Source organism: Euphorbia lathyris, chromosome 6, assembly GCF_963576675.1.
Source record: "Euphorbia lathyris chromosome 6, ddEupLath1.1, whole genome shotgun sequence".
Lineage (NCBI taxonomy): Eukaryota > Viridiplantae > Streptophyta > Magnoliopsida > Malpighiales > Euphorbiaceae > Euphorbia > Euphorbia lathyris.
In genome coordinates this window covers 86,911,367-86,926,287 of record NC_088915.1, presented here as the reverse complement: position 1 = coordinate 86,926,287, position 14,921 = coordinate 86,911,367, and the positions used below count along the sequence as shown (strand labels likewise).

The following is a 14,921-nucleotide window of genomic DNA, read 5'->3' as shown; positions in this document are numbered from 1 at the left end:
TGAAACTCCTAATACGGTAAGGGACTTTGAGGGCCCAAATGGACTTCCAAACATCCGAGGGAGGATCGGACCTATTGAGGGTAAAAGCTCCAAAGGCAGATTTGCAAGAATAAACTCCATTATTAGTCAGCGCCCAGCAATGCCTATCCATGTCTTCCTCTTGATTACTAATCTTCACTCCCCGAATTCTAAGGAGAGTCTCTAGGCTAAAGAAGGTATCAAACTTTGACCAGATCCAGTCCCCCTCAGAGTCCACCACATCGGCAATCCTCCAGTTACGGATATCACTAGGCGGGGGGGAAGTACACACATCTACTAATGGTTTATCCCCAATCCAGGTGTCAAACCAGAAACTAATGGTCTTACCATTACCCACCTCCAGACCAACCCCCAAGCAGAACTCTGCAAACACGGCGCTAAGCCCTTTTCAGAGGAAGGAACAATTGACAACTCTCTCCTTAGGGCCCCCGAAGATTTTATCTTTCCGATACTTACCACAAAGAAGGCGAACCCAAAGAGAGGAGGGGCATTGCCACATACGCCAAAGGAGTTTCATTAATAAAACTTTATTATTGTCCTTAGCTTTCCTAATGCCCAGACCACCAGAATCTTTCGGCTGATAAACCTCACTCCAAGGCACTAGATGGATCTTTCTTCCCTCCGCAGCTTCCCCCCACAGGAACCTACGGTTAATCTTATCAAGATCATTAAGCACAGGATCCGGAAGCTGACAAGCCTGCATGATGTGATTGGGAGCTGCACAATTAACTGATTGAATTAACGTGAGGCGGCCAGCGAGAGAAAGAGTCTTGGCTTTCCACGTGGCACACTTCGTATTGGCTTTATCCAAAGTATCTTTAAAGGAAACTTTATACACTCTCTCACTGTGGAGGGGAATACCCAGATACTTCCCAAGAGAATCAGTAAGAGGAATATCTGACAGATCACTTAATCTTTTACAAACTCTCGGATTCATATTCTTAGAGCACATCATCCTAGATTTCTGGATATTAAGTTTCTGACCAGAGGCCGAACAAAAACAATCAAGAATATCCATAATGACACTCAACTGCTCCTCATTACCTTCCAGAAAGATAAAGACATCGTCTGCAAAGAATAAGTGAGTCACCTGGGGACAGAAGCTATTGATAGCCACCGGGTGGAAACTCCCATTATCAATTGCATCTTGAATCAGGTGAGATAACCTCTCCATAGCAATAACGAAAAGGAAGGGACTCATAGGATCACCCTGACGGATTCCCCGGCCCGGGGAGAACTCCTCCGACATATCCCCATTAACCATAACTTGAAACACATGAGAAGATATACATACCTTAATTAACTTTCTCCAGCTGTCCGGGATCCTAGCTCTCTCCAGACTCTCCATCAGGAAATTCCAGTTGATGCGATCATAGGCCTTCTCCAAATCCAGTTTCGGAGCCACAATGCCTTTCTTCCCCTTCCTAATCTTCATAGTGTGGACCATCTCTTGGGCAATCACCACATTATCCATCATTTGTCTACCAGGCACAAAACTACCCTGATTCTGACAAATGATCGTCGGAAGAATGCCCCGGATTCTATTAGCCACAATCTTTGTAACCGTCTTATAAAGAACATTACAAAGACTGATAGGTCTCATATGCAAAAAGGAAGAAGGCTTATCAATTTTAGGAATTAGAACCAGGAGGGTTCTATTTACCAGCTCAATATCCTTAGAACCATTAAACACACCTATGATAAAATTATAGATACCCTCATTCACAACATCCCAATGCTTATGGTAAAAGCCAGCAGGCAGACCATCAATCCCAGGAGCTTTAGACGCCCCAATGCTGAAGATGGCTTGGTCTATCTCTTTTCGATGTTTTTATAACATTAGAAATAAAATTATTTTTGGATGACAATAATATATATATATATATATAATTATTTTCAAATTATTTTTGTGATGTTACTTTTTGTTGCAATATATAGTCGTTAAGCAATTCAACTACATAGAAATAGAAACAGAAATTCAAATTTGAAAAATTATTTACAAGTATATCAAGTACTAATTTAAATAATATTAAATTAAAAAATTTATTGTTTTTTTATATTTAAAAAATATGTTTTATGAATTAGGGGTTTAAAGGCTATGCTTACTTTGTTTTTAACAAAGTAAGCCCTACTTTGTGTGTTTTCATCATTGGATTAATTTTATACTCCATCATCCAACAGTGAAAACACACCAAATAATGGTACTTTGTCAAAAACAAAGTAACCATAGAAGGCACCGGGGTTTAAAATATATTTTTTTGGGTGCTTTCTATGGTTACTTTGTTTTTGACAAAGTACCATTACTTGATGTGTTTTCACCATTGGATGATGGATTAGAAAATTAATCCAATGGTGAAAATACACAAAGTAAGCATAGCCTTTACTTATTTTTTAGGGTTTAGGATTTATGAATTGAGATCTAAAATTTATAAATTAAGGTATAAAATCATAAGTAATTTGTGATATATAGAAAAAATGATATATATTTTTTTTGTTTAACGAAAGAAACAATGACATATTGAGAATTAAGTTTTGTAACATGATTTAATTGTAATTTTATAATTAGATATGATTTTAATGTAACTCGAGAAAGATATCGCCCATGGGCCATTAGAGGAAACTAACACTAAAATGGAACTGGCCCATTAGGGCCCAATAAGATATCAAATATGGGCCTCAGTCCCAATAGGATTATAGGATCAAACCGCGCAGTTTTCCTTTTCCGTGCGTCTTCCTCGTTCAATCGTCCTCTGCCTTAAACCCTACTATAGTATCAAATTGAATCTCTTCTAAAACCTCCGACTCCAATTCCCCCGTGTCAGCTCACAGAACTCGAAAACAATGGCGGACACGGTGCAATTCCGGCTCGAGCGCATGGTCGGTGAGCTCGATGATTTAGAGAAGCGCGGACTTTTCACACGTTCCGAGATAGCTGAGATAGTCAAGCAGAGGCGAAAGTACGAGTATAGATTGAAGCGACCTAGTCCGATGAAACAGGATTACTTGACCTACATTGAGTATGAGACTCAGCTGGAATCGCTTCGCCGCCTGCGTAAGAAAACGGTGGTGCGTGATCTCAAGAAGAGCGGAAACAAGAAAATGAAGATCTCGGTTTCTGATTTTGCCGGTGTTTCGAGAATTGTCAATATTTATCGGTTAGCCGTAACTAGATTTAAAGGAGATGTTGAGCTTTGGTTTCGATACTTGGAGTTCTGTAGAGAGCGAAGGAATGGAAGAATGAAGAAGGTAAGTAATATGAATTTCTATGATTTGATTTGAATGGAAGATTGAAATCTTATATTGTTTTTCTTTGCTTTTTAGGTTTTGGCTCAATTAATTAGGTTCCACCCGAAGGTCCCAGGGGTTTGGATTTATGCTGCAGCTTGGGAGTTTGATTATAACTTAAATGTTGCAGCTGCTCGTGCTCTGATGCAGAGTGGTTTGAGGATTTGTCCAACTTCAGAAGATCTTTGGGTTGAGTATCTTCGGATGGAACTCACATATCTTAACAAGTTAAAAGCCCGAAAAGTTGCCCTTGGAGAGGACAAAGGAACTCTTGTTCGTGATCATGACGAACAATGGAGAGAAGAAAACAGTGATGTGTTTATGTCAATTGATGAAGAAAGAAGAAATAGTGACGAGTTAAATGTTAATGGTGAGGATTCTGAAGGGAAAGTGGATTTGTTTAGAGAACAAGGGCTGAACATTCTTCAAACTATCTATAGTGGAGCAGTAGAAGCTCTTCCTGGTAGTATGAGCTTGAGAAAGCGGTTATTGGAGATATTGGAGGCAACAGAATTGGCACATTCAGAAGATATGCGTAATACGATTTTGAATGATATGAAGAGAGATTTTTGTAAAGATGCAGAGTACTGGGACTGGCTTGCTAGACTTGAAATGACTGACTGTAGAAGTAAGCAGGAGATGAGTGATGGAATCATGCCACTGCAACTACAGAAAGCAATTGAGGTAAAAATGCTTGTAACTAAGTGAAATATTTGTCACTTAAGATTCATTGCTTAGTCTTTTTAATTTCTTAGGCTTAACTCTTGGCAAAATTATCCAATTGTCGCCCTTAACTTTTGAGATATCTCATTAGCCCGTCAATTTACTTAAAGTGACATGATTAACTCCCTAGTTTCTATGTGGCAGTGTAAGTGGAGGATTTGGGTAAGTTGAAATTTATATCACTTTAACGGAGTTTAGTAGGTCAATAAGTCATTTTAAGCAAGTTGAGAGGCTAATGAGACACTATGTTGCACGGATTTGGACACGGAAACGGGCACCTGGAATGTTATTTCTAAAACATAACCTTGATAGAATAGCCTTCAAACGATAATGGACATGGACACGGACATGAAAAGCAGAAATGCTACTAAAGAGGAGTGTCCGTGCAACATATATGACACTTTTTTAAAGTTTAAGTCATTTTAAGCAAGCTGATGGGCTAATGAGACACTATGTTGCACGGATTTGGACACGGAAACGGACACCTGGAATGTTATTTCTAAAACATAACCTTGATAAAATAGCTTTCAAACGATGATGGACACGGACATGAGACGTAGAAAAGCTACTAAAGAGGAGTGTCTGTGCAACATAGATGAGATATTTTTAAAGTTCATCATGGACTAGTAAGATTATTTGGCCAAGTTCGGAGACCTTATGTATTAAGCCAGTTTACTATTTATTTTTGACTTGTGTGCAGCAGGGTATCAAAATGGGTTTTCATGTCATAATCTTGTTATGTGCTATGTTCCAAATGATTATATATGATATAAATGCAACAAAAATGATGATGAGTCAAGCGGGCTCTCTCTATAAATCGTGTTGTCGTGTCTTAAATTGACAGCCCTACACTGTGCAGTCTTCATAGCTGATATGTATTCAGAATGTTTTCTCTGATAGTGAAATTGAAATCTAATTTTATTCATGGTTTGAATACTTTTTTGCTTATTGCAATCTCATTACCACTTCTATTTTGTTGAATGTATAGGTTTATGAGGAGGCTGTGCAATTTCTACCTTCTCCTGCTATGTTTAAACTGTATGCAAAGTTTTTTATGGATGTTCTTACCCCTAAAAGAGAAGAGAAGGAATTCTCTGGATTATCCAGTCATATTGAAGATTATATTTCTCATCTGTTGAAGATATACGAGACAGCTGAAACATTGGGAATCATTTCTGAGGATCTTGCTTGTGAATATGTTTTATTGCACTTGCAACTAAGGAGGCTAGATGAAGCCAGGAAGCTAGCAGAAAAACTTTGTACTGGGAAGCTATCAGATTCAGTAAAATTGTGGCTCTTAAGGGCCTCAATCGAAATTAGATACGTCACAAAGAATATTCCCCAACCAAGTAAAGCTGATATGGATTCAGTCTTTGAACTCCTTAGACGCGTTTTGACGAAAGCAAAAATAGCAGAAGCTGAGGACTTCTGGATAATGGTAAGTTTTTGTACTCATTTATTCTTGCATTTTCTGCTGTCAAGTTTACATTTTTTTATTACTATTAGTTGTTTCTTTTATGTTTGCACCTTATTGCTCAAGTTTTTTTGTTTTCCATATGGAGAATTTACCTATCACTGATTTCTGTCGAGTCGTGCATAATTTTCCATGTGAAAGAAGTGTCCGCCTTATGAAATATAAGATGAAATTTAGACATACAGCTTTCTGATGTTTGAAATAGATAGGAAAGGTATTCCTTTTTTAGTGGGTAATCCAAAACATCTAGCAGCTAGTTTAGGTGCAGATCCAACGTTCTGCTTTATAAGCATTGCGACACTCTTAATTACTTGGGACGAATGTTGGTCGGTTTTAGTCTTGTTTCTTCTATATCTGCATCTTATTGCTCAACTTTTTTGTTTCCCGTATGGAGAATTTACCAATAACAGATTTCTGTTAAGTCTTTGCATAATTTTCCATGTGAACTATGAAGTGTTTGCCTTATGAAATATAAGATGAAATTTAGACATACAGCTTTTGAAGTTTGAAGTATATAGGAAAGTTTTTCCTTTTTTTAGTGGGTAATCAAAACATCTCGCAGCTAGTTTGCGTGCAGATCCAACGTTCTGTTTTATAATCAGTGCGACCTCTTAATTACTTGGGATGAATTTTGTGTGTTTTTTTAGTACCAAAAAGTCGGAAACAATTAAATTACAAAGTTTGGAGGTTGAGAACTAGTTTTAACAAGATCTCATATTGCAGGCAATCAAATTTTTCGTATCGGAAAAGCGCTACTTTAATAAACTGGTCGAGTTATCGTTCACTTCAGTAGCTAAATACGGTGGCAGTGATGATGGGTTCTCCCTTCCTTCTTGCTTGACCAATTGTGTTCTTCAGAAGGATGGAGTTCAGCATGCAAGAGAGATGTATAAACGGTATAATTGCTGTTGTGCATTCTGTTTGTTATCATTTCGCCAATAACTAGAAGCAACTTCATCCCTCGTCTTGTTTTCTTGTCAATTGCAGTTTTCTCGCGCTGCCACGCCCAGGTCTTGTTTTGTACAAAACTTGCATAGAGTTGGAAGAGAATCTTGCATCTCTTGGCGATAAAGCTTGCCTCGAAAATGCAAGAAAAATATATGATTCTGCACTTTCAACTCATGATCAGAATGTGAGATTGTGGCGAGATTACCATGCCATGGAGGTTAAGGTGATGTGGCTCTCTCTTTTCTTTCTTCAGAATTCAGAAATGGATGTGCTCTTCTTGTTTCGGTTGCTCAGTTGTCTATGAAATCAGAGTAACAGAATGGTAGAATACATGCGACACCCGTTATCTCGGTTGTCTATGAAACAAGAATAACAGAATGGTAGAATACATGCGAAAGGTGGCAATTTCGTGTTTCGTGTCAAAATCGTGTTATCTCGTATATATGTTCCATATGGTTGTATATGTTATAAATGCTAGAAAAATGATTTGCGTGTCAATCGTGTCGTGTCAGTCGGATTGTCTCTATAAATCGTGTTTTCGTGTCAGAAATTGCTACCCCTACGATGCGACAAACGTTATCTTGTGATACATTAGTTAATCAAGCACTTGGTAATTTTGAAGTCAGAATATGGCTGTGCTCTTATTGTTTTGGTCGCTCGGCTGTCTACAAAATAAGAGTAACAGAATGGTAGAATACATGCGACACTCGTTAGCTCGGTTGTCTAGGAAATAAGAGTAACAGAATTGTGTTTCTCGGTTGCCTATGAAATAACGGGGCGTTTCGTATTCTATTGGAATATGGATAAGGATAAATGGTTGGGATAAGGATAAAAATATGATAGTCTAGAATTATTAATCAATGTTTGGTATGTGGAATAGGAATAGGGATAAAATAATACATTTTACTATTTTAACTTTATTTAAACTACATGGTATTAATTTGAGGGATAAGATGGATTTTTCCATCCTCTTAAAATCGCAGGAGCTTATCCCATCTCCTTATACCACCCCCTCTTGGGTATAGGATTTGAGGGAAATAAACATTGGATAACTCATTTCAATTTTTTTTATCCCTATTTCTATCCCCATATCTTTATCCCCTCTAACAAACACCCTCTAAAAGTAATAGAATGGCAAAATACATGCAACATGCGTTATCATGTGATATTTTGAAGTCAGAATATGGCTGTGCTCTTCTTGTTTCGGTCCCTCGGTTGTCTGTGAAATAAGAGTAACATAATAGTAGAATATGTGACATTCGTTATCGTGTGATACATTAGTTTGTCAAACACTAATTTTGAAGCATTTGCATCTTTCTAGTTTTAATATACTAACAAATGTTCAACTTGTTTTGCAGCTTGGAACATCTGAAACAGCAAACGCTGTATATTGGCGTGCGCGGAAGGTTCTAAAAGACCCTGCCGGATTTCTTACTTCTCCTGACATCTTGTAACTTGGATACGCACTACCCGCTCTCAGTTTTGGTCTTTACCAATTTTGTTCGAGTTATTTATGTAATTTAGCTTGATACACATAAAAGATGTAAATGGCACTAGTGATTCGTTCCAAAGAATTTCCGGAAGTTATAGCAAGTTTTCTGTTTCAAGTTTATTTATCATGCATCAAGTTGAATGTAACTATACAGTAGTGAATTATTAGACAGCATCTATAACTTCCAGGTTGAAGCAACATCATTGTTATTTTATATTGCAATTCGGGATGCTTCGGTACATATAACTTTACACGGACACTTTTGCTTTGTGAATGTTGAATGCAAACCTGCTACTGCAGTGAATTGCGAACTTCAAATGGAAGAAGAAACCCGATTCGGTCCTATACCCTTGGCCATTGCGGACTTACAACCTGCAAAAATATATGAATGTTACATCCATTGACATCCTCCGGAATCATAGGTATGTACTGCGATTTTTCCTTGGAATAATGTTGTTTCGGAGGAAAAACCTCATTTGACACGTTTGATATCTGATACCATGGGTTAAATGCATTATTGGTCACTGATTTTATATGGATGTCTCAAAATGGTCATTCAGCTACAATTTGTCTCAATAAAATCACTCAACTTTGAGTTTTGTCTCAATTAGGTCACTCCGTCGATTTTAGTGATTAAAACGCATCGAAATAATGACATGGGTGACACGCCAATATGAGTTAACTCAAATCTCTAATCGAAACGTGACAGCTATATTTCGGGTACTTTTATGAAAACATAAAAAACATCGACATGTAATAGCCAGGTGGCCCATATGTGCATGTCGTGTCATTTCGGTTAGAAATATGAGTTGTCACATATTGACGCATCACTTATATCATCATTCCGATGTTTTTTAATTACTGAAATCGTCATAATGACCTAATTGAGACAAAACTTAAAGTTGAGTGATTTTATTGAGACAAATTGAAATTAAGTGACCATTTTAAGATAACCATGTAAATTAAGTGACCAGTGGTGCATTTAACACCTGATACCATTTTTTAAACATTAGCATCCGGTGTTTTGAACACGGTTTTTTTTCACCTCAAGAGTGCTAAATACTAATTGCATTCGGCTAGCAACAATGGATGGTTCCTCAGAGTACCCGACAACTGCCATTTGCTCTAACTGAAGAGTCTTTACGGGCATCCTTTACCAAATAAAACAACACAATTTACTCAGTTTGAAATGAACAACAAAAACATCGACGGAGATAATAAATAATCGGGGGCGCTCACCATGCCATTCCCTTGACATAGTATGCATTTGCTATGAGGGCACAAAAACCTTTCCACTGAAGTTGTACTTCATCTGATACTGGAGCTGTAGCTGACCATCTAACAACGGTCGGTTGTGGCGTACACAATATGGTAATGAATACAATGCTCGACCATAGAATACACTCATCGACCTGCACAACAGAATGTAGTGAGGAAGATCGATAGAGCGTAATGAAGAATTCGTCTTTTGGACTCCGATGATTAAGTTAGTTAAATGTGCATAAAGTATAGAGAGAAGCGAGATAGGGCATAATGAAGAATCCGTGTTTTAGTAAAGAGACTTCATTCATTCCCTCGATCACAACTAGTCTCAATACACGATATATGAAGGTCCCGACATCCACGAACTCATGAATGAAGAGTCCCATAGAGGGTCTTTACCGATCTGCTCATAAACTATAAATACTAGAAATCATCATTCCAAAAGACGGGTTCTTTATTAGCTATCTCCTTTCTCGCTCTATATACTTTATGCACAATGATCACTAACTTCACAATTGGAGTTCGTGGATGTTGGGACCTTCATATATCGAGCGTTGAGACTAGCTGTGATCGAGGGAACGGTTATTTACCGACTCAGCTCATAAACAATAAATATTAGAAATCATCAATCCAAAACAGGGTTCTTTATTAGCTCTCTCGGCTTTCTCGCTCTATATACTTTCTGCACAATGATTACTAACTTCATAATCGGTGTCCATACAAGGGGCCGACCCCAAGACAGGACCAACGACTTAACAACCATCAACATACACATATAATCATAAGTTTTTTATTCATTATCAAGGTCAATTAACAATATAAGAAGTTGGGAAGCAAACATTTCGCAATACTCATCGACCTGCACAACGTAATGTAGAGAGGAGGAGCGATAGAGCATAACGAAGAATCCGTCTTTTGGACTCCTATGGTTAAGTTAGTTATCAATGCGCACAAAAGTATATAGAGAGAGGATGTAGAGAGGAAGAGAGATAGAGCTTTATGAAGAATCCGTATTTTGGTAAGGAGATTTCATTCATTCCCTCGATCATAACTAATCTTGACACACGATATATGAAGGTCCCAACATCCACGAGTCTTTACCGACTCTGCTCATAAACTATAAATATTAGAAATCATCATTCCAAAAGATGGATTCTTTATTAGCTCTCTCTCTCCTTTTTTTCTCTATATACTTTATGCACAATGATCACTAACTTCACAATCAGAGTCCATACAGGGGCCGCCCAACACAGGACCAGTGATCCAACATCCACGAACTCATGAATGAAGAGTCTCTTAGAGAGGGTCTTTACTGACTCCGCTCATAAGGGCGGTGCACTACACGTCCCCACTAAGCGAGGGTCCGGGGAGGGGTCCCACCACAAGGGTGTATTGGGGGCAAGCCTTCCCCTGCCAATATTTTTGGCAAGAGGCCGCTCCTATGACTCGAACCCGTGAGCTTTCGGTCACACGACAACAACGTTTACCGACTCTGCTCATAAACTATAAACATTAGAAATCGTCATTCTAAAAGACGGGTTCTTTCTTAGCTCTCTCTCTCTCTCCTTTCTCGCTCTATACACTTTATGCACAATGATCACTAACTTCACAATCGGAGTCCATACAGGGGGCGGCCCCAACATAGGACCAGTGACCCAACATCCACGAACTTATGAATGAAGACTCTCTTAGAGAGGGTCTTTGGTCTTTACCGACTCCGCTCATAAACTATAAATATTAGAAATCATCATTTGAAAAGATGGGTTCTTTATTAGCTCTCTCTCTCTCTCCTTTCTCGCTCTATACACTTTATGCACAATGATCACTAACTTTACAATCGGAGTCAATGCAGGGGGCCAACCCCAACACATGACCAGTGACCCAACATCCACGAACTCATGAATGACGTTTCTTAGAGAGGGTCCTTACCGACTCCACTCACGACAACAACGTTTACCGTTGCGCCAAGGCTCGCCCTCATCTTAGGTACTCCATCAACATATAAATATAATCATAAGTTTTTGATTCATGATCAAGGTCTATTAACAATATAAGAAGTTCGTTCACTCTCTCGATCACGGCTCCGCCCCATATACGAAGGTCCCAACTTCCATGAACTCATGGATGAAAAGTCTCTTAGAGAGGGTCTTTACCCACTCTTACCATCATTCCAAAAGACGGGTTCTTTATTAGCTCTCTCTCCTTTCTCACCCTATATACTTTATGCACAACGATCACTAACTTCACAAACTTAGTCCATACAGGGGCCCGACCCCAACATAGGACGAGTAACCTAACAACCTCATCCTATGTACTCCATCAACATATAAATATAATCATAAATTTTTTATTCATGATCAAGGTCTACTAACAATGTAAGATGTTCATTAACTCCCTCGATCACAGCTCAACGCACCATATATGAAGGTCCCGACATCCACGAACTCATGAATGAAGAGTCTCTTAGAGAGTGTCTTTACCCACTCTGCCCATCATTCCAAAAGACCGGTTCTTTATTAGCTCTCTCTCCTTTCTCACTCTATATACTTCATGCACAACGATCACTAACTTCACAATCGGAGTCCATACTGGGGGCCGACCCCGTCCCCGAACACAGGACCAGTGACTTAACGACCTCAACCTAGGTACCCATCAACATATAATATAATCATTAGTTTTTGATTCATGATCTAGCTAACCTCCTTTGCAAATATCTTAGACTTAACACTGGTGCTTCCTCCATACTTCTCCATAGCTTCAATTTCGACACCGGATTCCTTCATAGCAATAAGTTCTTTTCGCAATCCTTCATCGGTACAACCTAGAGCATACGCATTCACTCCAGCACTGATGAACTCCTGATATACATAAACATAACAGATACAGTTCGGTTCAATTCAATTCAATTCAATACATTGCAGCCTTATAGATACCAAAGCAAACGAGCAAATTACTGAATATACTTTGAGATTGTCACCTCCTCCTCGATCAATAACATTCCTGTACCGTCTAAACAAACTGATTGCTATGTTTCGAGACGAACGATACTCATCATCAGGCGAAACGGAATCATGTGATCGACACTGCAGCGTTTTAATAAACCAAGTCATATTGATAGCTCAAATGATAAGAAGCAAAGCAAGTTAGCAGAGAGGTATTCTAGTGCTCACCAGCCATCTGTTGGAAGCAACTCGCTGCGGTACGTGATGATGAGTCCGGAATTGGCTAGGTTTAGTCCAATCAAGAGCAGAATTCTGAAGTGTAATATGAAACTGAACACACAAATTTCTAGAGAAGGGAGTTAAATGGGTGATCTTGGATTTGGGAGGAGCATTTTTAAGTCTGTTATTGGCTATATAGAGATTGTACTTGCTAATACTTCCAGATAGATAGACCATTACCATGGTTGAACCATGATATCATCACCTTCAAAAGAAGAAGAACAAAAATATTTTTACACAAATTACAAAATCAAAGTAAACAAATGAAAACATTTCCTATTTAGGGCTGTAAATGAGTGAGTGGCTCGGCATTCGGCTCAATTTATAAACGAGCTGAGCTTGAGCACAGTGAAATTTGGCTCGAAAGCTCGCGGGCAGGCTCGGTTATAGGTTCATGAAAAAGCTCTCATGAACACACTCGTGAGCAAACTTAGTTCAACTATTTTTTTTTATAATAATAATTCTATAAAGGGAGAAATATAAAACAACGTAGTTTTGTGTAAACTTTAGTTTTTACGTTTCAAAACTATGTAATTTTAAAGAAATTTCAAATGGACATAATAGAGGGCGAGCCTTGGCGCAACAGTAAAACGTTGTCGCCGTGTGACCAGAGGTCACGGGTTCGAGTCTTAGGAGCGGCCTCTTGCCAATTAAATTGGCAAGGGAAGGCTTGCCCCCAATACACCCTTGTGGTGGGACCCCTCCCCGGACCCTCGCTCAGCGGGGACGCGTAATGCGACCGGGCCGCCCTTTTTTTTTTTTTTTTTTCAAATGGACATAATCAATGAGTTGTTTGTGAGCGCAGTTCATGGGCAGAATTAATGGAACATGCTTGCAACAGGATATTAAGCTCAGGCTAAAGCTCGGCTCGGCTTGATTACAGCTCTATTTCTATCATTAATTTTGCAAATCCATATAACATAATTCCATGATTGTTGATGATTGGGATACTAAGTTTTACCAAAAATTAGTGTTGTACATGAGTTGAGCCGCTCATGATAAAAGTTCGAAGGTGTTTGGCTTGATTTATAAATGAGCCGAGTTTTAGCACGATTATGAGGCTCGATTCGTAAACAAAACTAGTTGAGCTTGAGCAGGCTCGATTATAGGTCCGTGAACAAATTCGATTATAATGTTCATGAATAGGTTCGCGAGCAAGCTCTTCGATTTTTTGAAATAATAGTATTTCTATGAATGAGGAAATTTAGAAGTACGTGGTTTTGTGTGAAAATTTAGTTTTGTAGGTTTCAAACTATGTAGCTTACGAACATAATTAATGAGTTACTCGAGACTAAAGTTCATGAACATAATTATGAGGTGCTTGCAAGGCAAAGCTCTTGAACAAATAAACCAATTGTTTGCGAGCAACTCACAATCACATAATTTTCTTAATAAATTGAGCTTGAACAGGAAGTTGAGCTTGATCTGGTCCATTTTTTGCCGAACTGAGCGTGAACAGGCCAAAGCTCGGCTTAACATGTTCCACTGGAAATTGGATCGCTGCTGTTAATATGTAACACGACAACACAATTTACATAGAAAACCCGCTTAACATGACCAGTTAGACATATGCATATCTCCTAAGAGCACAAGCTGAAGCTCAAATATGCATCTCTCATAAGAGCACAATCTCAAGCTCACACATATGCATCTCTCCTAAGAGTACAAACTCCAAAACTTTAAATAGACAAGCAAACAAACCTAATGAGAAAGAGTATTTTAACTCCAGAAAAGTTTTTAATTCCTATTCTAATTACCATAATCAAACTAAATAGGATGCTAAGCATACCTCTAAATCAAATCATGTTCTTAAACCATTAGCAGAGAAGTAAAATTTAGAAATTGATAATCTAATTAGGTTGTGGAAGTAAAATTAAATAGAACAGAGAAGAAATTACCTTATTTAGGATTTGGAGGAGACCATCAAAGGGGAGAGGAGAGAGAAAGAGAGGCGTGGAAGCAAAAGAATCTTCGGAGTAGTAAATGAAGCAACCAATTTTAACCAGAGATTTTGGGGTTAAGGGAGATGATGAAAGCTTTGTCATTTTCGCATTTTGTGTCGAAACCTGGTTCACAGCTAGATGATTTCCGCGCCATCATGAACGGCGTCGTTTACTGTTTTTGAAACGATGTCGTGTTTTCTTTCTATCTTTCTATATAATTTTCCCTTGATTTTTAAGTTATGGCACGATCCCGCCTAAATTAATTTAAATTGTACATATTGGATCTCACAGTTTTAAATTAATATCAAGCTGATTGCTATTAATTTAAAACTGTGAGATCCAATATATGCAATTTAAATTAAAACATATAATATAATATCAATATAATATTAGATTATGTTATTACAATCGTGATGAACTAAGGGGAAGTTGATAGACGTATAACAACCGTGTTAGAGTGGATGATGCTAGACAAAAATAAACTCAATATCACATAAGAAATGAAGCCAAAGTTATTAAAGTATATTAGTATG

General features: G+C 38.2%; 2 protein-coding genes across 5 annotated transcripts; one reads left to right on the top strand and one right to left on the bottom strand.

Moving 5' to 3' along the window:
- Positions 1-2,759: 2,759 nt before the first annotated feature.
- LOC136234268 (uncharacterized) lies at positions 2,760-8,081 on the top strand. The gene is made up of 6 exons (XM_066024088.1): positions 2,760-3,285; positions 3,361-4,008; positions 5,036-5,485; positions 6,245-6,417; positions 6,509-6,692; positions 7,828-8,081. Exons 1-6 carry the CDS (start codon positions 2,881-2,883, stop codon positions 7,921-7,923), a joined length of 1,956 nt encoding a protein of 651 aa, XP_065880160.1. The 5' UTR covers positions 2,760-2,880; the 3' UTR covers positions 7,924-8,081.
- Positions 8,054-14,500, bottom strand: LOC136234269 (uncharacterized). 4 transcript variants are annotated; one of them, XM_066024090.1, is made up of 8 exons: positions 14,344-14,472; positions 13,819-13,930; positions 12,395-12,650; positions 12,179-12,307; positions 11,924-12,082; positions 9,201-9,373; positions 9,007-9,112; positions 8,054-8,333 (listed from the first exon to the last, which is right to left on the bottom strand). In XM_066024090.1, exons 3-8 carry the CDS (start codon positions 12,626-12,628, stop codon positions 8,304-8,306), a joined length of 831 nt encoding a protein of 276 aa, XP_065880162.1. In that variant the 5' UTR covers positions 12,629-12,650; positions 13,819-13,930; positions 14,344-14,472; the 3' UTR covers positions 8,054-8,303. The 4 variants fall into 4 exon arrangements, with proteins under 4 accessions (XP_065880162.1, XP_065880161.1, XP_065880163.1 ...); XM_066024089.1 differs by lacking the exon at positions 13,819-13,930 and having other exon boundaries at positions 14,344-14,500; XM_066024091.1 differs by lacking the exon at positions 13,819-13,930 and having other exon boundaries at positions 12,188-12,307; positions 14,344-14,499.
- Between the last annotated feature and the right edge of the window lie 421 nt (positions 14,501-14,921).